Below are 24,899 nucleotides of genomic sequence, written 5' to 3'. Positions count from 1 at the left end.
CATCCCCAAAGGCCAGGATGTGAGGAGCTTCCTTTCAGTGAGTATCTAACCCTTTTCCCATCCTAGCTGGGGCAGATGGTAGAAGAAAGGTCAGAAAATAGTTTAATAGAGAGAATCCCTCTCTTTAGCCCACCGATCTGCCTCTTTCTGAGATAAAGTGTGGCAGATTTTCTTTATGTCCATTATCTCTATTCCATATCTTAAGCAAGTTTAAAATTAGGAAAGAAATTTTGCTTCCTAGATTTAGGTTTCTGTACAGCACTGCAGGAAGAAGAAAATAAAGCAAAATTGTCAGCATCACCACCAAAATGTCTGTGGTGATGGCGAGAAAATCTATAGTGATCTTCCTAAGTAGGTTTGATCCTATTGCAAAGGTACTTCCTGAGAGGTGTCAACAAAAAAATCACACTAATAATATTTTTAGATATTTCTTTCCTCTTTTAATAACTGTTGTGATCTTCCTTTAATAAAGCTTTTATCTGGACAAGGCTGTCTGTGGAAAGCTGTGAATTTTCAAGTATTCAGTATTGTGTTTCAAGGTTTATTGAAGACTCCTTAAACAAGGAAGGAAATTTGTATTTATGTGGTACAAATACAGTGGTCCTTTGGCTTAAAATGCCCTCCCCCCCGTCCACACAAACACAAAAAAAAAAAAAAAATAAAAGAAACTTTAACACCTATCACTTTATTGCATCAGTTCAGAGTAATCTTTCTCAAACCCATTACTGAGATGTGCTGCAAAAATTCATACACCACTTTCTTCATTTGGTTTCCACTTTGACTGTTGAACACACTTTGCTTCAAAACTTCATTGGCAAACTTCATTTCCTCTCCACTCTGACTGTTTTTCAAGCCAAACCCCAGAGCTGTGGTGCAGTTTGAGTTCTGAGGGTGCTCAGTGACAGCCCTGGGGTCTCACCTGGCCATGCCTCAGGGGACCAAGACTGGAACAAGGAGCTCAGCTCATGAAAGGCCATCAGAGAAGCCCAAGTGAAACTTGATTGTCCATGTAGAGCTGTAGGACTAAATACAGAGCAAGAGGACTTGAAATAAAGTCAGTGAAAAATGTCAAAGCAGCTTATTGTGGATTTCTTCGTCTTAATTTTTCAAGCATAATCAAATTTATGACAAAATTGCAAAAGTTTGGCTTGTCCTACTGTTGGTCTAGAGAGGGACTGAGAGCAAGAGGATGGGAGAGTTCTCCAAAATTTTGAACACCTTTTCCCCTAATTTTTGTCTCAGATGAGGAAAGGAAGAAGATAGGGTAAAGCAAATAAAAAGCCAATGTTCAAAGATACTTTTTGAACTCCCAAAATGTAAACTAGTTGTTGAAGTCTGTATTTAGACCCCTTTTGTGCTCAGAAAAACAGGAGCACTGGCAAAGTTACACAAGACCTTGGGTTTTGTTTTTTTTTACATATAAGTTTCCTCACTCTCGTCTGAGGTTCTTGAACCAGGAAGAATTTCTCTCTTGTTGGCAGTTTCTGGTTCTTTGCTGGTTGATATTTCTGCATTTTTAATATCTGTCATCTCTTTGCCATCTGGTTTGAAGCGTTTGATAATTAAAACAGAGAGCACTATGTACAAGAGACAGCATCCTGCCCGTAGTCCTGCAACGAGGCCAAGATACACATTCCTAGGGGGGGAAAAGGGGACAAAATGCAATTATATTAATAAAACTTTCCAATTCTGTATGGAACCAAATAGGTTATAAAGAGCAGCTTGACAAAACCATCTATTCTCAGCTAGGTATTGCTTCACATTTGAAAATAAGAAATAACAGGCAGAAAGCAAATGACCTCTTGATATTTAGCCCCAGACAGGCTCTAATCAAGTGTCAGACTCCCAGCAGAAATGTCTGGAGTGTGCTGCCATCCAGCAGGCTCTGTTTTAGGGCTGACAAAAGAGGAGCTGCACCTGCTGGGCCTTTTTGCCTGCTGTCCCTGTCCTTCCCCAGCTCCTTGTGGCCACTCATGCCCTCCCTCCAAGTGGAGTTTGTGAGATTTCTTATAGAATCAGAAGGAAATAAATGAGGGATGAGGGAGAGAATCTGCAGATCTACATGTACTCCACAGTTTTTCAGCACCCCACATAGCCAAAGTGTCACAGAGTTACTCACTGCATTTAATTCATTATTCAATGCAGACTACAACCAAAGAACTAATTCTCGTGACTTCAGGCATTACCCTGCAATTTTAGATGTCAGACTGAATAAAAATCATTTCGTTTATTTACCTATTAAGGTGTAGTAAGGAAGAGTGGTTCTGTCAGACCCTACTCTGACAGCTGGCATGAGGAAAGTCCACTCTGGTCCCTGCTCCCAGATCCCCAAACCCCAAAAAGGATTACCTGAACTCTTTTGTGTCGTACACTCTGCAGGACCCTGATCCCCCACAGCTTTTTGTCCCCCATTTCAAGCAGGTCTCATCTATCAAGGCACCAAAATAAATAGGGGCTGGGAGTCCTCCTGCAAAGAAAATTCTCATTACATGATCTCAGACATGGGCATCCCATCATTTAACCTCATGTAAAGAAACAAGGAAGTCAATCTCTAGGGTTTTTAATTATGCCTGCATAGAATGGGACTAAACATCCAGTTCCAGCTTTGAGATTACAAGATTTACTTAAGTAAAAGTACTTAAAGGGAGTTGAAACAATGGACTTAAAACAATAGCTTAATAATATCCAGCAAGGGAAGCATTAGCAATTCCCTTTAATGGTATTTTTATTAGAAGTTTAACTTCCTATGTTTAAAGAAATAAAAAAACCAACTTTTGCAATCCCTGGTGTGGAATTACATGCCATGACATATGAATATTTATGTATATTAATTTATATATTCAAGTCTTGCCATTAAAAGGGGATTAGTGCAGTGCAAAGAGATGAAATTAAGCACTTGCTCCACAGAAACTGGGAAATATGTTTTCTATTTATGTAGTACTGGAAGAATTTCTTTTAGACAGACAATAATTTTTTTAATATCATCACCATGAGGAAGATTGTGCAATTTTCTGAAGTTAACTGTCCTACAAAAGCAGAAGATTGATTCTCTGTAAAATATGGACATTGAAAAAGAGATCCAAATAAATGACTGCTTGGGCTTTTCTGAAAGGCGGAGATTTCAAAATCAGCAAACAAGGGAAGATGAGGCAAGGTTCATTTGATGCAGGGCAGATCATGTATCTGAATAATTAAATTATTGTTTATTGCAGATAAACTCAAGAAACAAAATCACAGGCAAAGTACATGGGAGCTTTAAGGGAATAATGGTGAGCAAAAGGGAGGATGGGTGCTAGGGATATGCAGACTGATCAAGCTCAGGTAGCTGTGTCCACAATTTTTAAAAAAAGCAGCTCAATAGTAAAATGAAATTTCCTTCCTTTGCCTCATTTATTTTCAGTGTAGAGAAAAAATCTGAAGAGATAATCATAATATGTAAATACACAATAATAATATGTAAATACTAGGTAATCATCATATGTAAATAGCAGGAAATATGTAGTAAGCTCCTCCAAACATTTTGAAATGTATAGTCTGCTTACAAAGAAAAATTTTGGAAAATTTCTTTTGTTTTTCTCTGGAGCAAGGGCACCACTATGGCTACCTCTGGTCTACCTCTTTGGCTTCTTTGTCAACCCACTTGAAAACCACAAAGAAATTCAATCTTACCTAGTACTCTACCACCCAAAGCTTCTATCCCAACAGCAAAGGATTTCAGGTCTGGCGAGACAGATCTGGAAAGGAGACAAAGAGAGTGTTGAGGAGCAGAGAAATGGATCTGCAGCCATGCTGAGAACACCTGCCCATGCCTCACTGCAGGAACACTGTGGCTTACCCAGCACAATCAATCAAGTTAAAATTCACATGTACAGCCTTCTTCCAGAGAGCAACACCCACTGAAATAAATGCAAGAAACTACAGGAACGCATCTTGAACCAAAGGAAAACAGGTTGTGAATACTTCTGGGAGATGGTGCACAGGTATATGAAAGTGAGCCCACCAAAAGAAGGCAGTTCAGGCCTAAATTAAGCTCAAACCTGGCTTTATGAGGGGCTGCACTGTGCAGTGATGACCAGAGGGAACAAGGGTGTGCAGTCCTTGCTGATTTAACCACCTCAGCCTCGAGCATTTTACAGAGAGACAGCAAATGTGAGCGACCTGGCTGTAAAACACCTCATTCCTACCAGTGGAAAGCAGCCTGTCTCCATCAGGTGAGCTGGAGAATTGACAAAACCCAGCGGGGAGCTCTGAGCTGGCACAGGGGAAGGAGGGAGCCTGGCTGTGCCCACCCTGTATTGTAGTTTATACACCACTATGTTGTCTCTTCAGCATCACCACCAAAGGCTTCTCACCACACAAATTAGGGCTCTGAAAACTAGCCAACAATTTTTATGCACACCTGTCCATAACCCAGGTGTGCCCTGCACTTAGAAATACTGCAGGAAATCAGCAGCTTAGCCAAGTTATTTAGTCATGTACAGTGACCATTGTGATTCACCCATGAGCAGGAAGATAAAGACAATTCCATGTGACAGGCATAAAATATTGTCTTTTCTTCTGGATGTAAAATGCTTTCCAACTGAAGGAATGAAAATTTAAAAAAATATTCCTGCTATAATTCTGCTTCTGTCAGCTGAGCAAAAAAATGGGAGTATCAGACTTCTCCCAACACAGAAGATATTGTGAGGCCACAAGGCTTAACAAAGGTACCTGTTTTTCTCTGAATAATGTGAACAGCACTGGCTATGGCTTAGCAATGCATCTCATTTCAAGTCAAATGCTCTGGTAAAAACATCCCTATCCCTGGAATTGAAACCCAGCATTCAGGATCAGCATAATGCCCCCCCTTTCATCACCAAAGTATCTACTCTGCATCAAATTAGAATTAAATTTCTGGACAGATATTTTCTCTGCCTCTGAAAAGAGCTGGATTTCACATCACAGGTAAATAAATCCTCAGGGGCACAATTTGATCCACATGCCATTCCTCATAGCAGGAATGAAATAGTAGATAGCATTTTCTGTTTCTCTTTTCCCAAGCTTTATGGTCAAGGTAAGGTAAAGTATTTCACCTAAACATAATCATGTATGTAGGAGTGCCTCCTAAGGCTAAAACAAATGCACATGCAGTCTGTAATGCTAAAAAATAGGGAAAGGCTTTGGCACAGCTTTCTCTTTGGCATTGTCCCAAAACTGCAGAGGAATTGCCACTGAGCCCTTGTCCTTCCACACAGCTGCAGTTGTGAAACACCTGAAAGGAAAAGATGAGAAGAAGAATTTATTTATTCAGAATTCAGGATCAATAAGCAACCATTTCATCAGCCAGATTTTTTACTCCCCACACCAGCCAGGCTGTTGTTGATGCTGAAAAACCCTCTGTAATCATCTCTGCAGACTGATGGCCAGGTCACTGATATGCTCCAGCCTCTCTGAGATGCTCCAGAGACACAAAACAGGAGTTCTAATTTCAGCCACTGCTAGAACACAAGGTGCTCTGTGTGTGTTTAAAGTGGGTCAAAGCTAAAAAAGTCAAATGTGAACTGCCATCCAGCCATCCTACTCAGGTATCCCATGAAGAAGGTGTGTAACAGCAGCAACAAGAAAAAAATAGAGACGTGGACCAAATATTCATCATGCACATAGATCATCGTGTTCTTAAACAGCATTGGGTTGATAATGGGCTTTGAAGTCAGCAGGACACATGGGTTTGGAGGAAAATTTTCCTGAAATGAAGCCAGACAATATTGATGGGATGCTTAAATACAAGCCTGATAATGCTTCTTGTCTTTTTCAGTATTGTCAGTGAAGTCAATTCTGCTTCTGCCAGAAGATATAAGCTTATTCTGCAAACATGGTGTTTTTAACAGTCTTGCTCAGGCAGGATCATTTGAAGTCCTGGAAATGGCTTTGCTGCTGATAAAAATATCTTCCCTATATCTAGTCTAAAGCTGCCCTCTTTTAACTTAAAACCATTGCTCCTTGTCCTGCTGCAGAGTCATCTATCCCCTGGATATTTACCATATTTTTTCCTGTCCCAGATGAGGATTTGCACCCTGCAAAGCAGGCTGTCATGTATGTGATGCCATTGTCCCCACAGACAGGGTCCCACTGGTCCAGCTTGCAGCTGCACTCAGCATTGCAGCTGGCCACGTAGATGTGCTTGCTGGAGGAAAGGTGCTTCATTCTGGAGGACAACAGGAGGAAATTAAGGAATTTATTTAGTGGAATTTTATATTTTAAAAAATTATATATATTAAGGAGCATGCAGGAAAAACATGGAGAAAGTGAAGTGATCAAAATGGACAGATACCTGCACTGTGAAGTTGTCATATGGACACTAAGGTGATTTCAGCTAAAATAAAGTTCTCTTGGGATTTTTCATCAAGCAATAACATTTCTATGGATTGAAAAGGCATGGAAATGAAAAGGCTGGGCGGGAATATTGCTTTTGTGTTTGAAAGCTCACCCCAAGAAAAAGAAAATCGTACCTAGAATAGAGATTCTACATGGTCCAAAGAAAAACCATAATTTCCTCAGCAGTAGGATATCCTACCATATCCAGGTGACAGAGGTAGGGTGCAAAAGTAAAAAAAAAAGTACATGAAACCAAAACAGCACTTGACATTTTTTCACTGGACCCAGGTCACTGTATCAGGACACTCTAAGCACACGTTAGCAGTGCTCACTTTCCTGAAAGCGTTAGGAGCCCACAAATCATCCTGGCTGTGAGGTTAAATATAAGGTAAAAATGTTCAAAATTTTCCTTTTCTTCCTCCTTCTCCCTTCCCTCAGCCTAAAGCACACTTCATGTGGGCTACATTTCCTCTAAGTCTCTTAGAAGGGAAGATAAATGAGGGAATTAGCCGTCATTAGGCTATTGCTTCTCTTCAAAAGTTAAATTGTTAAAAAAGTTAAATAGGTAAAAAACTAAATGGGTCACTTAACCAGAAACAACCCTGGCATGTGCCAAATTCTCCAGACTCAGTTCTTCCGGAGAAACTCTAAATGCTCTTTATATTCTCTCTATATAGATATGCTGTTGATGCTTTTTTAAAATTCACTCTGTGGCATCAGATGTTGCACTCAACCAGTTTATAAAATCTATAAAAATATATAGATTATATGGCATATTTATTTATTTTCATATAAAATGTAAACAATAAACAAATTCTACTTAATCATATGAGTCAATTATACAAGAGTCCTAAATTTCCCACAACACCTTAAATTGAAGATTTGAAATAGAAGAAAGAAATTTAATTTGACCTAAATAACAAAAAAAAATATAAACCACCTGAACTGTAACCAATCACAAATGCTTGTTTCCATCAAGAAATGGAAACAAAAAAAGCAAATACAACTCCAAAAAACCAATCAAAAAGTATATACTTATTCATTTATAAAAGCTATTAAAATATATAATGTAAAGAATAAACAAAAAAAGAAAAAAATTAAGTGTATGTACCTAATAGTTTATAAAATCTATTAAAATATATATAATATAAACAATTAACAACTTCTGCTTAATCATATTAGTCAGTTATACAGAGTCCTACATTTCCCACAATACCTTAAATTGAAGCTTTGAAATAGAAGAAAGAAATTTAATTTGCCTCTTATAAATATCATCTTTTTTTAGCAATTTGCCAGAATATATAAGTACGTTGTCAGAAACAGAGAATTTAGGAAAAAGAAATAGAGAATTTAGAAAAAAAGAAATGTCCAGTTTAAAGAAATTCAGAAAATAAAATTGGTATATTTTCCCCATCTCCAGCTTCAGGCATGACTTCAGGCTGACAATTCCGTCTCAAAACCTGGGATTATTTTCTGTGCACCCCCCCAAAGCAGCAGCTGTGCCAAGTGCCCCTGGCAGCCCCAGGTGAGGGGTACAAACCCAGAATAGGGCGCTGTCAGCCCGGCCACCTGCAGCACCTCACAGCTGCACGTGAAGTACAGCAGGTTCACCAAATATGCCACTATGAAGGTGATGCAGGCAAACTTGGCCATTTCAGTTATGTGCAGCTTGAATTTCTTGATCAGGAAGCCTCCTAGAAACATGCCCAGGATTGTGACAGGTAGAAGTATCACACCTGCAAAGAGACAGTAAAAAACTATGAACTGCTCTCTCTTGCATTGACTCTTTTAGAATATATTTCTAAAATAAATAGGTGTATTCTATGTGTAGAATAAATAGGTATCAGACACCTATTTTTAGGCTGATTCTTGAGATTCTAATATTTATATTACCTTCTAGTAATTTCACATCTTCATTTTCTTTTGCAAATCATATTATGACTTTAGAAAGCTCAAAATTCATTTTTACAATATTGTTGTTTGTATGTAGATATAACAAAACCTGAACAGGTGCCTGGTAGAAAATGGAGTAAATGTCTTAGCTCATACACACTTCATATAAAATAAAACATAAAACTTTATGAAAGCTACAAAAAAGTCTCCGAAACGGAACATAAAAGGAAGATGCATCTGGTTCTGCACTGGATTCCATTTTGACCTGAGACTGGATAATGGGATTATTTGCATTTAGATTTAATCTGTTCAGTATTTCACAAACACCAGCCCTCACTTCCTAAACAGAGAGGTTTGTCAAGGTGTTACTGGCAGGGGTTTGCCTTTCTCTGGTTTTACTGTTGATTGGTTTTCTTGGTCGTTTCTGTAAAATTTTGTCAGCATTCAGAAAAAAAAAGGTAGGAAAAACAAAGTTCTCCCCACATTTGTAGCTGACTAAGACATTGTGTCTTCAGATTAAAGTAATTCAATATCAGTTCTGCAATGACCTCACATAGCCTGGTTTTCCTTTCAGGTTATGAGACCATATCAATCACTGTAAGATTAATATAATTTCAGCATTTTTTCTTTGCAGAACACTATTAAGTACTTATTTCTGAAGGAACTGGCAAATAGAAAAACAGCTTTGAAATTAATGAAGTGACTCAAACTTTTATAATTTGGTTTCTTATTGCTTATAAAATTTGGATTTGTAATCAAAAGGAAAGAAGATTTATACCAACATGCTACTCTGAAAAGAAAAAAAAATCACACATTTTATTAAACATTTTAAACTTTCTTTTCTATTAGTTTTTACTTAGTTCAGCTGATGTTTGATGTGTGGTTTTTACTCATGAAAGCATACACAGCCCAAATCTCACTATGAAAAAACTTCCACCCAGTTTTAATAATCCTCTAGCTCAGTGAATTAGGAACACTAGGAAAATTAACACTAAAATTAACGTCCATTTTCAAAATACAGTAGGAAAATTAGGAAACCACTACGTGCTTTCTTTATAACCAAAAAAAGTTCACATAAGCTCCTTCTAAAACAGAAGGCAAGATAATAAATAAAAGCTTCCTTTTTGACACTGGAATTTGAAAATAAGTCAGGTACCTACCAATTAGGAAGATGGCTTTTGCCACTGACACATTAAATTGCTGCTCCATAAACTTTGCCTCATAGGTTATTATCCCAACAAGGGAGTTGTACTGCAGAATGGTGAGGAGGATGAACACTGCAAAAATTGGATTTCCAAACAGCTTCCTGAGCGCTGGCAAGAAATCTGCAATGGAGAGGAAATACTGTACACCCTGCTAAACACAGAGAGGAGGTGTTTTGGCATCCTTTAGATAGTGAAATTAACTTGGATTTAATTGCTGGCTGCATTGCAGGTTATAATTCTGTGCTTATCACAGAACCTGATTGCCCAGGTGAGAGTTCTCATTGCCAACACGTGCCTGATGTGAAAGGAGGAGCAGCACAGAGGATGCTGAGCTGGGAATCAGGATCCTGGATTATTTTGTGAGTGGCACAGGGCTCCTCAGGCTCACAGCACACCTCCTCAATGCTGCACAGAGCATCAACATTCTCCACCAAGAGTAAAATGTGGTTCTCAAAGCAGGAGCCCTCACCAACCACACAAGGACCTCACAAGAGGGTGATGTTTAGAAAACAAAAGCACCCAGCCTCCAAAAAAGCTGGAATCATTTCTGGGACCCTTGGTTAGAATAAAGTGGACATAAACATCTGCATTTAGACTGTAGTCTGGCTCTTGGCACAGCTGCCGAAAACACATCTGCTGTAGGTGTGCACGTGTATACAAGCAAAACCTTGGGTCTAATAATAAAAATATAAAAATAAAAGCAACGCATGGTTGGATCTGGTGGTTCCTAAATGAGATGAATTCAGCTTCCCTGAGCTCAAGCACAGAGGCTAAAAGTCCAGGGAGTCTCCAACATCTAAGGTAGTCATAATGAGCTTCTTGTTTCCTTCCCAAACATTTGCCTCAGAGAAACACAGGCCTACCCACTATGGATTGGTCATTAATGAGGGATGGGATGTTTTCCCCACTCTCTCTTCATAACCATGGCATTGTAGCTGTAATACATCACCTCACAACTACCAACTGAGCATCTCTGGTGCTCAGAGAAGCAGCACAAGTTTTTCCCAGCTGTCTGACATCAGGAGAGGACTGAAACTTGCCTTTAGCATGTAATTATAATAGCACAAATTAAAGATATTTTTGTCGATAGTTTGCACTACAGAAACCTGCATTTGCTGAAGGCTGTGTGAGTCCACGCTCAGCTCACAATGAATCCATGAGACAGAATTCATATGCAAATATTTGGGCAATAATATTTCACCTTTTACTGCCTCTGAGAACTGTAATTGTGGCTGAGCTGGAGGTTCTGTTTTACAGGGATCTCCTTGAACAGACAAGTGACTAATCTTCAAGTTTTCATTCTCTCCTTCCTTTGGTAAGGAATAGGGCAAAAACCAGAAAGGCAATGAAGCAATGAAGTTGACAGCTCCACAGATAAGCAATCCAAGCCACCAGGCACCAACCCAACGGCTGTCCTTAGGATTTATGCTGATGGCATCTATAAAATACAGAAAGACAGGAAAATAGGGTAAATATTATGCAGAGCAATTCGTACAGATTATTATATAATACTGTATATGCTCATATATATAATTTAAAAAAGAGAACAGAGGTCATGTATGTCCCATATTAAGAATTTAAATGTAGCTTATTTCAAATTATAAACTCATAGAAAAGTTTATGTTGGAAGGGACCTTTAACATCTTGTCCTACCCCCTACCTTGGGCAGGGACACTTTCCACTACCCCAGGTTGCTCAGAGCCCCATCCAGCCTGGCCTTGGACACTTCCAGGGATGGCGCAGCCACAGCTTCTCTGTGTTTCCTAAGTTGTGAAAGACACATCCCTGGAAGGGAATCAGTCCCATGCAGTCAAAAATAGATGTGTCCATTCAGGCCCATGGTGGCATTTCCTTGCCACAATCCTCCAATACTCTCTGGGGGAATGAGCAAAAGGATCTTTACCACAAAAATAACCCCAACCCTTCCCTTTCTCAATTTCCCAGAGTGCCCTCCTTCTCCATCCCCAAACTCTACAGTTTTTCCCCAAATTTCCTCAATTTTCCCCTGGGATTAGAGACTTTTAAGTGATTTGAACAGCATGAGTTTTGAGATTAATCTTTGCTGTGTGCTTTTTAAGAGAACACAGTTTTTGCTAGGTGTTGAAAATATCCAAGAGCCTTTCACTGTTCCCTCAAGAGGGGGTTGGCCTTTTATTCAATTAATCATTTGTTCTCAGCTGCACAGCAAGGGTGTAACAAGTGTGTGTGCAAACATAAATAAAACAGTGGGGATTTTACAAGGGCTATTCCAACCACGCTACAACGCCTGATTTTAAACCCTCCATTTCTGAGCAGGAAAATCTCTCAAGAGAGCTCCTGTTTTGGTGGCAATGAGGTGGGAAGGTGCTTCTTGGCATGGGGATTCCTACACCCAGACACCTTCTGGCTTGATGTGCCACCCCACGGTGGTGGCCATGGTCCCTCACCAATGTCCACGACGCCGACGTCAACCCAGAGGCTGGCACAGAAGGAGCCCAGCAGGAAGCCCAGCGTTGGCCCAAACATGCCTGAGGATCTCACCAGGCCTGCAGGAGAAGGGAGACAGCAAAAAACTGCATGGGCAAGGCAAGCCTTCCTCTCTGAGGGCAAGGAAATGAGAGAGGAAGGAGCAGGGCATTGCATAATGTCCTGAGGTGTGAGCTGCCCTGAGCACAGCTGAGGTGGAGATGCCCCTAGGAGCAAATGAAGGCTGCCAGAAACCCACACTGCATTTTGCTGACCTGATGTGTAAATAAAGCACAATTTGATTTTGGTTACCACTAGTGGCAATCAACAAAAAATAAAATAAAATATCCTCTAAATAATTCAAGCATAGGTTCTCACACTCCCTCGCCACTTTGTGTTGCTCTGTTGAAATTTTGTTGTGAGCAGGTAATAGGATCAAACTACAACTCAGTAATTTGGATTCCTGAATTCCAGTGCAGAGCTGACATCTTGAAGTTGCAGAAGGATTCATTCCATTAGAAAAGAAGGAATTCTTCACCAAATGTCTGCGAGTTCTTGCCCACATCCAGCACTGTGCTCTGTAAATCCTTTTGTGTTCTACTGCAGAGATTTTCCTCCTGAGAGAGTTGGTTTTGCAAACTCTGTTCTGAATGTAGCGATTGCTCAGTTTATCACCCAGAACTTCTGTAATAAATTGTTACAGCTTAACAAATATGCTAAATTTTCTGTTTCTTCCCATGGCAACTCTAGTGTTATTGCTGTCACCACAACTCTACCAAAATTATTTTAGTTCATTCCATTAAGAAAATGCTGTCTCTGCCTCAAAATAATTTATGTTCTTACTCAACAAAACATTAAAGGACAAAGGAAAAAGGAGAGACAAAGCTGAAACTTCTTGTTCAGGGTAAAACAGCAAGATTAATGCTCAAAATTCATCAGCAAGGCTTGACTGACCTTTTCATTATAGGACTTTATTTTTTATGCTTGTGCTTAAAAGAACACTGATTATTAATTGATTTAACCAGATGATGAAAAATAAGATTCAGAAAATAATTAAAGTTAGCCAAGAAAAGGAAGTCCTGTTCCATAGAAAGGCTGTTTCAACTTCTACTTTTTTTACAAAGTGGTTCAGTCCACCAAAATGAAATAAGTGACTGAAAACTGCTATTCTGAATGTAAAAATGAAATATTTTATAAACTGCAAACTAAATATTTTATTTCTCTGGTGTAAATGAATTTCCATTTTGGCTGAATCCATGTTTACTTTATCTTTTTGATCCCATTTGCTCAGTAGTCCCCAACCTGTCTCAATCTCTCCCACATTAAATTCTGACAAGAACAAAATTCAGCTAAACTTTTTAAAATACCTTCAATCAGAAGTCTCAGAGGAGATTACAAATATTTTGGATAACTGCTGAGTGGAATGTTTGCTTTTGACACAGTTCTTGCATTTTCTTCACCCTGCAGATTTCCTCATTCCCAAATGAAGACATTGGCCATGGCCTTACCCTGTAGCATCACATGCTGTGCTCTTCCTGAAACTGTCTCTTAATGTCTTTCTGACCAGCTCAGTTTCACCAACTTGACTTCAGGCCACACAAACATCCCATGCTAATAAATTGGTTTGCCAGTAAATTGGTTTGCCTACAAATTAATTAGCCTGGGTGTAAGTCTCTCTGTCTTGGGCAATAGGTTATGTGCCGTCAAAACAAGATTAAACCCCAATTAGAAAGGATTTGTTACAACACCCTGACAAGGTGTTGTTTATCCTTCACCAGAGAGTGACTTTAAAAAGCTTTCAACTGGAAGTGAAATGTGAAATTCAAAAAGCCAGGTAAGAGCTCCTGAAACACATTCACATTGCTGTAGTTAATTGTGACTTCATTAGAGATCCTCACATTCAGGATCATTCCCTTATCTGTGAAATAGTGATCAGAAGGAATTCGGTTCTCTGAAGATGTGGTACTGAAGTTGATATGCCAGATAAGACAGATATGACTTTGTACTTTGGGGAAATGAGTATTTGATTATGCTTCTCTTCATCACAGAAGCTCCTTTGGGAAAACAAAAAGACCATCCTGGAGTTATCCCTAGAGAATAAATATGAGATCTCTTTGGCACTGCTTGGGGTTTTTTTGTCTCTGTATAGCTCAAAGTTACCAGATAATTTCCTTTGTTGAGTTTCTTTTGTTGCTTGACTATAGAAATGTTAAAGAACAGAATATCTAGCATAAAAATGGCTCATTTGTACATTACCTATGTAAAATGCTGAATTTTCTTCTTTAGAAAAATCATCAATATATGAAACTCCCAGAGGCATAATTGGTGCTTCCCCAATTCCACGTAGGAGGTTCCCCACCAACACAAAAAGCCACAGATAGGAATTTGTTGTTTTCTCACATCCTGCAGACCATAAACATTTATATTTCTGTGAACATAATTCTGTCAATGCTTTACAGCAGCAGTAAAATAAGATAAAATATGGGGATTAACAATCATTATAGGGTGGGTTTATATACATCATGGTTTCTAGCAGGGGTTTTACTGCTTTCCAGTAAAAAAGGGTTCACAACAGGGACAAGCTGAAGAGAATCCAGCGTCAGAGCTTTATCTTACCAGCATTTATCACTGTGCTGAGTGTTTCTGGAGCATCTGTGGCTGGAGGGCCCCCAGACTCTGGGGAGCAAGCTGACACACTCGTGGAGGAGTTGTCCACACTAACAGTTATCCTTTCATAATTGTAACTGGAAAACAACTGTGTGAAATACAACTGACACATGAAGGACTTTGCTCTGCAGGAAGCGTGTCTGAGCCCTGTTCACATGTGTTCATTCCTGTCTCAGGCACACAAAGTAAAGGGGACCCCATTCCCAGTGCTTTGCTCAAAAAAAATGGGTATCTCCATACCATTTTCAAATGCTCCTAATATTTTCCTGAGATAAAGAGCAACAAATCTGCCCTCACAGATCATTTTTCAGAGTGCAGGACAGAGGCAGAGTTCATCAACATCTGTGTATTTCCATTATGGCACCTCTTTCTTACCTTTGTGGCAGATGCAAGGATGCCAAAGGATTGGAAGGGTAGGACCTGCATCTGACAATTATGTGTTATATCTTAAATGGGGATGGGGTATTTAGACATTTAATTCTCCCCAAGTTTAGATTAAAACCTTCAGCATTTTAAAGGGGTTATCATGAGTAGTCACCATGGAGAAAGAAACCTTTACCACCAAGATCTAATTACAGTTCGCTTAAATATAAAAAAGGAAACACAGTTTTAAAAATTCTATTTCTATTTCTATCCATCCCAGGTGAAAAATTTAACCCACTTTATCCTTAGTTATGCATAAGTTCTGTAGAAATCTGTGCTTTGTCTCCTGTTTACCTGTAGCAAGAGGTAAGCTTTCAGAGAGGAAATCAGAAAGCCAGTATTTAAAAATCCACCCATTTTCTTGTCGGAATAGCTGTAAGAAACAACTACTGCCAGGCTTTTAACTCAGAAGCATGCCTTAAAAAACATTTTGTATGATCAAGTTCCATTAGTGCACAACATGAAAAGTCTCTATATTTACCGTCCCATTAGGAACTGAGGCATCACTGACAAAAAAGCTCCTACAGACATGATGAGACACCCAACAGCAATTATTTTTGGCCTATGAACTCTTGGTCCAAGGTAGCTCACCAACACCATCACCATCAAGTTACCTGCATCAACAGGAGAGAGAGCAAGCACAAAAAATAGGTTTTTTGGGGTGAAAGGGTACTGGGAAGCACTGATCCACTTTTGAAGTACATATACCTATCTCAAAGCTGCCATCAATGATGCCAACAATTGATGATGAGATTTCAAATCTCCTTTCAATTTGACTGGACATGCTCTTCATGTAGCTTCCAGACAATCCTTTGGCAAAAAAGGTAAAAGCTAGAGCTCCAAGAAATATCTGAAGAGAGAAAATAATTGAGTTTACAAAGTAACAGTTTTTGCTTTACAGCTGGATGCCTGAGCAACCCAGTCAAGAAGCACAAAAATCATATGCTTTGCTTTCTAATTCTCTATGAGGAGAATCTGCCTATTGTTATAATTAAAACAGATTTTACTTTCTCTTTTTAGGGTGGCCTCCAAAACCTCTGCTTCTTCAAAGAAAAGGAAAATTGACATTGATGGTATGCACCTTCTAACTTTCTAGTACATACTGGTCCAGCTGTTTCCTTCCCTAGGAAAAACTTGAAGTTTTCCATAGGAAAAACTTCTTCCTTAGGAAAAACTTGTTGCTTATTTCTGGCACTTATATCACATACTCATATCTGGTACTTATATCTTATTACCTCTCCTTCTCCTGTTCTAAAAAACATGAGTAAAAATATATATCTGCAATTACTACTGTGACTATAGCACACCTCTAAATGAATTGTTCGCAAAATATGGCCTCATTTTTCAACTTCTGAGCATATTTAACTTCTGTATGCTTGGAATCACAACCACAGAATAAGAATGGGTTGGGTTGGAAGGGATCTTAACAGATCATCTTTAGATCATCATCTTTAGGTCATCTTTAGATCATCTTTAGACCTTCAGATCATATTAAAGATCACCCCCTGCCATGGGCAGAGACACCTTCTACCCGACCAGGTAGCTCAGAGCCCCATCCAGCCTGGCCTTGGACTCTTCCAGGGATGGGGCAGCCACAGATTCTGCGGGCAGCCTGTGCCAGGGCCTCACCACCCTCACAGTGAAGAATTTCTCCCTAATATCCCATTTAAACCCACTCTCTGTCAGTTTGAAGCCATTCCCCCTCGTCAATATTCTCTCTTCATCTTTCTTGTTGACTCCTTCAGGTACTGGAAGGCCACAAGGAGGTGAGCCCTGAGCCTTCTCCTCTCCAGCCCCAATTCTGCAGCCTTTCCCTCTGTGTCCCTCCTCTGGGCTGGCTCCAGCAGCTCCCTGTCCTTCCTGTGCTGGGACCCCAGAGCTGGAGGCAGCTCTGCAGGTGTTGTTTCAGCAGGGCAGGGAAGAGTCTCTCCCTCCCTGCTGCCCAAATCCCTTCCAACCCCCTATGGATGCAGCCCAGAGCATTTTCCCCACCACATATAGCACCAAACAGTGCCATACATAACTGAGTTTTGATAGGACTTCAAATGAAAATTCAGTGTTCCAGGGAAAATATGTGGTGGGGGCTCTTCCATACCTTTAGCTTTGAACAGTTATGGCACAGAGTCTTGGCAGGAGCTGCACTGCCATCGCTGTCCTGGAACAGGGATTTTTCTTTAAGCTGGCCAGCAGTGATTGGTCTGTCCATGGTTTTCCTTCCCCAGGTCTGAAAGGTCTCCTGTTTGAAAAATATTGCTATGTTTAACTATTATTGGCATAAGAACTGCATTTCCAATGTTTTTCAGACATACTCAGTGGTGAAACACTGCTTGAGATATCTGCACATTGAATCTTTTCTCATCTTTGAACATTCATTAAAGAGTGCTCAAAGTAACTACTGCGACTAATTAAGGACTGGTGCGCCTGATCTGTCACATCTGCTTTCTAAAAGGCTCCAGGACTTTCTTGGACAGATGGAAAAATTATAGATAACTCACTGAAGATCTTTAGAAATCTCTGTGTAAAAGGAAAGTCCCCAGGCAGCTGGAGGTAGGGACAGTTTGTCAGAAAAAGACCTTCACCACACTTGAGCCAATCCTTTCTGAGATATGCATTTTTGATCAATGTTCCAGAATAAATGGGCCTTTGGTGTGATCCAGTAGGCTTCTGCTATTATATTTCTGAGGATTTTCTTAGTGAACACTACCATTCTGTCAGCATTTGAATGAATAGCATTATTTATTGGATAAATCTTTGTAGACTCAGACCAGAAATGATGACAGAGGAGAAAACAGGGTGAGCAGCATGGTAGATAAAGATGTATTAAGGGGAAAGAGAGCACTGATTAAAAGAAACAAATAATGACTATCTGTAAGCTCATAAGGCTTCAGAAGTTTCTGCAGGACAGATGATAAATGTAGATATTTTAATAAAACTGATAAACTTTTAAGTTTAAAAGCTGGCTCTGATTCAAGGAGTCAGTTATGTTAGCTGGTGTAGATTAAGCTGATCAGGGGAAAGTAGCTAATACTGAGATATCTGGAATGATAATAAGTTTTTAAAAAACTTCCAAGTTTGTCAGTTGGAAAACTGGTGCAACAGTACCAAAATCAACCAGTTAGCTCCTATATACACATATGCACATATATTAAAGGAGTATAGAATATATCAAGAAATTGGCCTGTAACATTTTTCCCACAAGACACTGGAATCTCAAACATGCCACGCTGTTTCAGCCACATGGGACCTTTCCAGGTTTCCCTCCTGCAGGCCCTGAGGCCAACTGACCCATGAGTGGAGCCCATTCAGGTGCTGTGGGGGATTTTTGGCACCGAGGTTGTGGGGATGTGGCAGGGTCCCAGGACACCCCACAGGGATGTGGCAGGGTCACTGGACACCCCAAAAACATCACCAGGTTCCTCTGAGGAGTTCCTCTGTCACCAGCAAGATGCCCAGGGCTACCTGGGTTCCCTGGGAAATGCCCACCTATGCCAGAAAGGACAGCAAGCTTAGAAACGCAACAATCCCCTAGAAGTTCCTCCTAACCACTGAAAATGGGCACTAATGTCTCATAAAAAGATATACAGCCTCATAAGGACTCTAACTTGATTTTTGTAAGTTTTAGTTCCAAATCCTACTCCAGTAGGAGGGGACTGTGAAAAGCAAGCACATTTCAGACTAAGCTCCATATGAAATTTCTAAAGGGGCCTAACCTTCCTTAGACCACCTTCAGCAGCTTCTAAATTAAAAAAAAAAAAAAGTTTCAAAAGTAAGCTATAGATAATTAGATTATGGTGAAGTCAGACTTACCCCAGTCCCTACAGGATAGGAGTTCAAAGACACAGTTCTCTAAAGCAAATACATTCTATATTTATTTGTATTTTGCTGATGATTAACTTTGTGAAACATCTGACTCTGGTAAATAAACAGGATCTCAATCAGTGACGTGGTTTTCTTTTCAATATATCAAATTTTAAATTTTTTTGTGGTGCCAGACTGATAATCTACCTGAAACTCATAGAAAATGGTAAATTTTAGAAACACTTCTCTTATGCCTAATGGAGCAATCACATTTTCCATAACCACTCTACGAGAATCTGAACTTTGGCAAACCAGTGAATCATTGACACCAGTGGTATTTAAAATTAAGCAAGAAAAATGATAAAATATTTAATTAATAAATTAGGAGTAATGGATAGTTTTTCTACGGAGGGATAAAATACGCTGCTCCCAATGGGAGCGACAGCACTTATCCTTTAAAAAAAAATAAATTGAATTTTCATAATTGTACCTTAAAGCCTTTCAAGTTTAGTGACAGCGAGATGTGCAGAAAGGCTGCACTGGGAGCTCACAACTGAACAAACAACCAGGGTAACCAGCAATGGAAGGGAGCAGGGAGGAGGGACAGAGCAGGCACTTACTGTGTGTCAGAGCGGTGTCAGGCTGGTTCTCTCCCGTGCCCCGGGCTCCAGGCTCGGAGCCAGCACAGCGTCACAGCCAAAGCTGTGACACAGCCTGCTCCCACAAGTGGAGCACCTCACCACATGGCTCTTAAACCTTGGATTTCCTTCTTATGGTGATTGCAAAACTTGCTCCCCGTCAGAGGTGCGGGAGCTGTGCAGGAGGCAGGTCTGGTGCTGCCCCTGCTCTGGCAGCCTACCTGCACCAGTGCCAGCCTCTCCCGGCTGCTGGAACAACTTGTTTTCTTCACTCTTCCTTTCTTTTTTTTTTTTTTTCCTTCTGATCTCTAAACATTGGAGCTGCATCAACCACGTCTCAAAGGGAGCTCCCTGCCATCCACCCAACGAGCATGGAATGGTTCAGCTCAGGCACGAGAGCCCTGGGAGTGCAGGCTCAGCTTCCCCAAGCACCTGGAGCCTCCCAGCTCTCACTCCCTGGTGCCTTGGAGGAGGGTCACAGAGACACCAAGGGGTGGCTGAGCTCCTGGGAGGGCATGAACAGCTCATGGACATCTGCCAGTTTTGGGGATGAGCCCTCTGTGCCACAACTCCAATGCAGTGACATGCAGTTCACCCCAATCCAGTGGTTTGCACGCAGAGCCTTGATTGTCGACTTCTGTACAAAAATACACTAAGGGATTTGCTAAAGACTTAATGAACTCGATTATTTATGAGTTATGGAATCATAACCTTTAGTCAGAACTAAAAAAAAAATTATTAAAGCTAAAAGAAGTTATATACTTGCTAAGTACAGGAATATGCAAGCTCCCTCTCATTGCCCCCTGAAGCTTGCAGGTTAACCGCAGACAGTCATTTTATCTGCCATGTTTGCACTTGTTAATGGATTTGGCTTGATAGAATTTTACGTTTTACTGTGATCATTATATGTGCATTGATTTATTATGGGTCTTAATTTAAAGTTTCAATTTCTCTGTTTTACCAGCACAACTATATGCTCTCTATATTTGCCCTCATTGAGCAAATGAAAACACAACTTATTTCTACCATTTCATAAGAATATTTGCAAGAGGACGAAGTGTTATTTTCTATGATCATTTTAATGTAGTGTTCCTGCATTACTGTTTAATGCTGATTTCTTGTTTAATTAATTTAGCTTTAATAGAAGGGAACAATGTACATATTGAAACTCACTTTCTCTTAAAAGAGTTCAGAATATGGGAAATTCATCAAACCTATTCTTTAGATAAATTGAGTCTCATTTGCATACTTTTACTCAGGTGAAAAACATTTATCTTTACCTACTTCTTAATGCCTTTATTATTTTAAATTTTTAAAATCTTTTAAAATCTTAGATTCATTTACCAGAATACCATTAGAATGAAACAGATTTTGCATCATCTGACAATGTCAAATTATACATACTGCAACATGTATTTGAACTGCTTTTAACTATTACAGTATTGCAAAGCTAGCAGGAAAAAAATGTATGAACATTAGCAATGGGTTCCCTATTTATTCTTGTCAGAAGTTTGTCTCTAGGGGACGTGATTCAGGTGATCCTGGCATACACATGGCGATATCCACTCCCAAGGCAGCCCCACATGGATTCAGTGCAGACACATCCAGATGAGGCACTCAGCCAGGCTCACCTTACAGTCAGAGGAGGGAAAAGAAGCATTTCCAAAGGCATGTGTCCTTTGATCTATTCTAGATACTTACTTTAGGTAGGAGATGGGATGAGCTCCAGATATGGCTGGGAAAGGCCAAGATCAGCTTTTGGCAACAGAAAGTCAAGAGAGATGAATCCCACTATAAAAGACTTCATAAAAAAAGTCCTCTGCAGCCTTTCCAAGCTGAGCTGCAGTGCCTGTGGCAGCGTTTGCCATCATGCCTTGTCCACATCAGTTGTGATGCAGCAACTGCTGGCAGGTGAGGAACTTCCTTCCTTGCTATGGAAAGGCAGTCCTGGAGGGGCAAGGCACATCTGCAGGTGCTGGCCAGCCCAGGAGGAGCACAGCACCAGCAGCACACACCAGAGCCAGCAATTAAAAAAAAAAAAGAATGGGATAAACAAAAGGATATCTGAACATGCCACACCGTGGGCTGTTGTGTCAGACACCAGCCTGACAAGTGGCTGTACTGGGAACCTGTTCTGCAAGGCCCATGGCAGCCCAGAAACTCAAAATCAGGAGAGCAGTTCAGCAATGAGGAAGTGTTTGCTGCTGCTGCTGCTTCCAGCATCACCAGGGCTGGCTGTGACAGGCAGTGTGCCCAGGGGGACTGCAAAACCCCCTGCAAACAGCCCCAGGAGCTGCCCCCTGCCAGCCAGGCTGTGCAGCACCACCTTCCACCTTCCCAAAGCAGGAGGGGCTGTCCCTGCTGGGATGTGCCTGGCTGGCTGCGCGCAGCACCCGTGTGTGCTGAACCACATCTAAAGGGTGCAGGATGCTCTGCAGCCAGGGACACTTGGGGACACCAAGGAAGAAAGTGCTCAGGCATCTCCTTCCTCCAAGAGGTTATTTTATGTGGCAGACACCTCAGAAACTGCAGAATTTTTAGCTCTGGCCTGCTGCCATGCTGAGGTGAAGCAGATGGCAGATTCCACTCTTGTTCATCGGCGGAGGAAGCTCTGCACGAGGGGACCCACTTGTCACTGCTTTAGCTGTGCTTGGCTGCACTGACGGAGCTTTCCAGCCAAGCACAGCCCCAGCCTGCAGCAGCACAAGCCCAAGTGCCAGGCTGGCAGCCAGAACACCCTGTGTGCTGTGGGGCTGCAAGGGCAAGGCTCAGGGAGCTCGGTCTGCAAGGCACACCATGAGCTCTCAGTCACGCAGGGAGGGGGAACATGAATTGTGACAGACTGTACCCTACTCCTGCTGAAACGCTGAAGGACAACACGTGCAAAAAGAGGGGATAAAAACAGTGAATCCTGTGCCTCAATACAAAAAGAGCTCTTAGAGGTATGATTTGTACATGAGTTGTTCTGTCTTTTTCTTGACACCAATTTTTCACCTCTGGAAAAGTGCACAGAGGATTTGGGGTTGCTAAGCCATGCAATCCTTTGATCTTATTTTATTAATTCCAGCCTCTTTAGGTGTCAAAGAAAACTCACAAAAGACAAAGGTATAAGTGGCAAAAATAACTTCAAAGTGCTCTTCTATGAGAATTTTTTCTTGTAAAACATAATTTGGCAACTCTTTACAGGCATTCTGAAAAATTGACGTCATCTAACTGCAATAAGGGAATTTTCTCCCCAAAGACTGAGTACCCTACTGAGTACTCTTGTGTAAAAACCTCCAACAATTATAGTAGTAAATGAGAAGTGTTATGATCTCTTCAAACTGTAAGACAGGTATTACATGCATGGTTATATGGGAAACAGTACTGTTAACCTTGGAGAAAGAGACATTAAAAATTATTCCAACCCATACCATTTCTTAGCAAGTTGCGTTTTGCATTTAGATGTAATTTGTGCTTGAATTAATTAGGTTTCTGAAAAAGAAAAGGGTGTCTGAAAAAATCAAGTTTTTGTCAGAATTGATATAAGACTTCCAATCTGAATCTCCAGCACATGCTGGAATAATGCCTTAACCTGAATAAAGGAATTATTGTTTAGATGCGCCTTAGTCTTACAAGTAAAAAGCAGCCCAAAGAGGGGATGCTTTCAAAGCTGAAAAGAAGAAATTAAACTGCCACTGACAACCTTTGGAAAAGGGATGCCCACTTCAATGCATGCCATTGGAAATCACCTTTTTTTACAAGTGTCTTATGTGCCAGCTGAATTAAAAATGAACCCAATTAGCTCTGGAGAAATTTAGCTTCTAAAAATCGCAGCTCTTTTTTTGCCACAGAAAGTTTGTATCAAAAGAAAATAAACAAGCAAGTCTTTAGTGGAGTGCAACCCAAAGGAAATAATCTTCAGTGTATTATTACTGATAGTAACAAGATCTCTGCAAGCTCCAGGCCAGAGTGGGAGCTGCCCACTGCCTGTGCCAGCCCTGTGGGAATGGAAATTGTGCCTGAGGCAGGGGAAAAGGAGCAGGGAGCTGATCACAGAGCGGGGCAGTGCCCTCCTGAGCAGAGCAGCAGGGGAGAGCTGTGAACAGCTGGCTCTGTGCACATCTGTGCAAGGAGGGCACTTCCAATCTCATCTCCCTCTGCATGGTAACCCAAGGGCACAGAAGGAATTCCCTGCTGTTGGAGGAGTGCAGACCCCCTGGATTCCAGTAAATTTGGCCAAAGCCTCAGGAAGAACTCTTGTGAGCATTAGGATGGGCCCCCACAGCTGTAGTTTATCAAGGTGGTGAATGTTTAAGTGCTGGCCAGCTCTTGTATTACAAAGTACAATTATTCAATAATTCCCAAAAAGCTTACATCATGTCCTTGGTGGGAAACATAGAAGGAACATCTCAATACCAATTTGTTTGTATATTTGGATATTATAGACTTATCTTTGCTTTTTTTTAAATATGAAGAAATCCAAAAGTACTTTTACATGCAGGACTATTATTACTTATGCAACCTAGAGCTGTTTTTCTACTAAATGGTGTTTCAAAAGTCATTAAAGAAAACTTGAAACTTTGTGCTTTCACTTAAAAAGAGATGGATGTGGGAAGCTTCAAGGAAAACATTTCCTAAATTATTCTCACATCAGTTCTTCCCTTTGCTTTTCAAAGAAGACTGCTTTTCTTACAGTCACTTTTTGAAAAAAAAATTACTTAGAGTTTTGTTTTTCAATAAAACTATGCATTAGGAATTTCTTAAGCATTAGTTTCAGTAATTGGTTTTGAGCAAGCTGGGTTTGTACATGAGAAAAATCTGAAACAAACATATTGGGAGCTATCATTAACATTGTTAAGCAGCACAAACTTAGGCAAACATCCCATGAGAATTTCTTTCTGAGGAATGCAAACAGATCACCCTCTATGATCTGGAAGAAAAGTCAGAGGTATCACTGATACAGCTGGAGCTGTTCCACTCCAGGAAGCAGAATGGCTCTTTTTCACTCATGTTTCTCTGTTACAGAAGTTCTGTAAAGCAAAAAAAGTCCCTGAGACAAGTTTCTGACATTCAGCTACATAGGAGCAGTGACAACCCAATTTACTAAAAATACTTCTTTCCTTTTTGTTTTGGTAATGTCCCAAATTCTTGAAAAAAATTCAAAATAATCAATGAAAATAATCTCAAAGGTAAAAAATTCACACAGTATGAACTTAAAGCAATATACACTATATACAGACATCTTTCAAGGAAGCAAAATAAAATGCCACCAAGCAGCAGTTTTCAGGGCAAAAGGATGCTGAGCATGACACAAATTTCATGCATTCTTGAAACAAATCACAATGCACCTAGTACACATAGGGAAGGTACAGCCTTATTTTAGGGAGACTGACACTAGCAAATATCTCAAGAATGTAAAAATATCAAAGAGAAAAAAATAATGTTAAATTGGATGAGAAACTTTGTATTAAAATTAAAAAAATGAACACAACAG

The 24,899-nt window shown here is 40.3% G+C and overlaps 1 protein-coding gene across 1 annotated transcript; it reads right to left on the bottom strand.

Annotated features, from left to right (window-relative positions):
* Positions 1–725: 725 nt before the first annotated feature.
* Positions 726–19,546, bottom strand: LOC128940433 (solute carrier organic anion transporter family member 1C1-like). The gene is made up of 15 exons (XM_054281823.1): positions 19,406–19,546; positions 17,083–17,223; positions 15,696–15,837; positions 15,469–15,601; positions 14,514–14,641; positions 14,154–14,300; positions 11,879–11,977; positions 10,654–10,890; positions 9,408–9,572; positions 7,895–8,090; positions 6,019–6,184; positions 5,073–5,251; positions 3,670–3,734; positions 2,350–2,467; positions 726–1,636 (listed from the first exon to the last, which is right to left on the bottom strand). Exons 2-15 carry the CDS (start codon positions 17,191–17,193, stop codon positions 1,414–1,416), a joined length of 2,109 nt encoding a protein of 702 aa, XP_054137798.1. The 5' UTR covers positions 17,194–17,223; positions 19,406–19,546; the 3' UTR covers positions 726–1,413.
* Positions 19,547–24,899: the final 5,353 nt, after the last annotated feature.

Source organism: Melozone crissalis, unplaced genomic scaffold (genome assembly GCF_028551555.1).
Source record: "Melozone crissalis strain CALT ecotype California unplaced genomic scaffold, PUWL_Pcris_2 ptg000033l_1, whole genome shotgun sequence".
Lineage (NCBI taxonomy): Eukaryota > Metazoa > Chordata > Aves > Passeriformes > Passerellidae > Melozone > Melozone crissalis.
Note: the sequence above shows the minus strand (reverse complement) of the source record. Positions and strands in the feature narration are given on the sequence as shown.

Excerpts from the sequence above, each read along its gene's own strand:
- LOC128940433 (XM_054281823.1), bottom strand. The coding sequence starts at position 17,193 with ATGGACAGACCAATCACTGCTGGCCAGCTTAAAGAAAAATCCCTGTTC. Across the intron at positions 15,838-17,082 it reads ATAACTGTTCAAAGCTAAAG|ATATTTCTTGGAGCTCTAGC; the intron begins GTATGGAAGAGC and ends TTCTCTCTTCAG. Across the intron at positions 9,573-10,653 it reads GTTCTCAGAGGCAGTAAAAG|ATTTCTTGCCAGCGCTCAGG; the intron begins GTGAAATATTAT and ends TCTCCATTGCAG.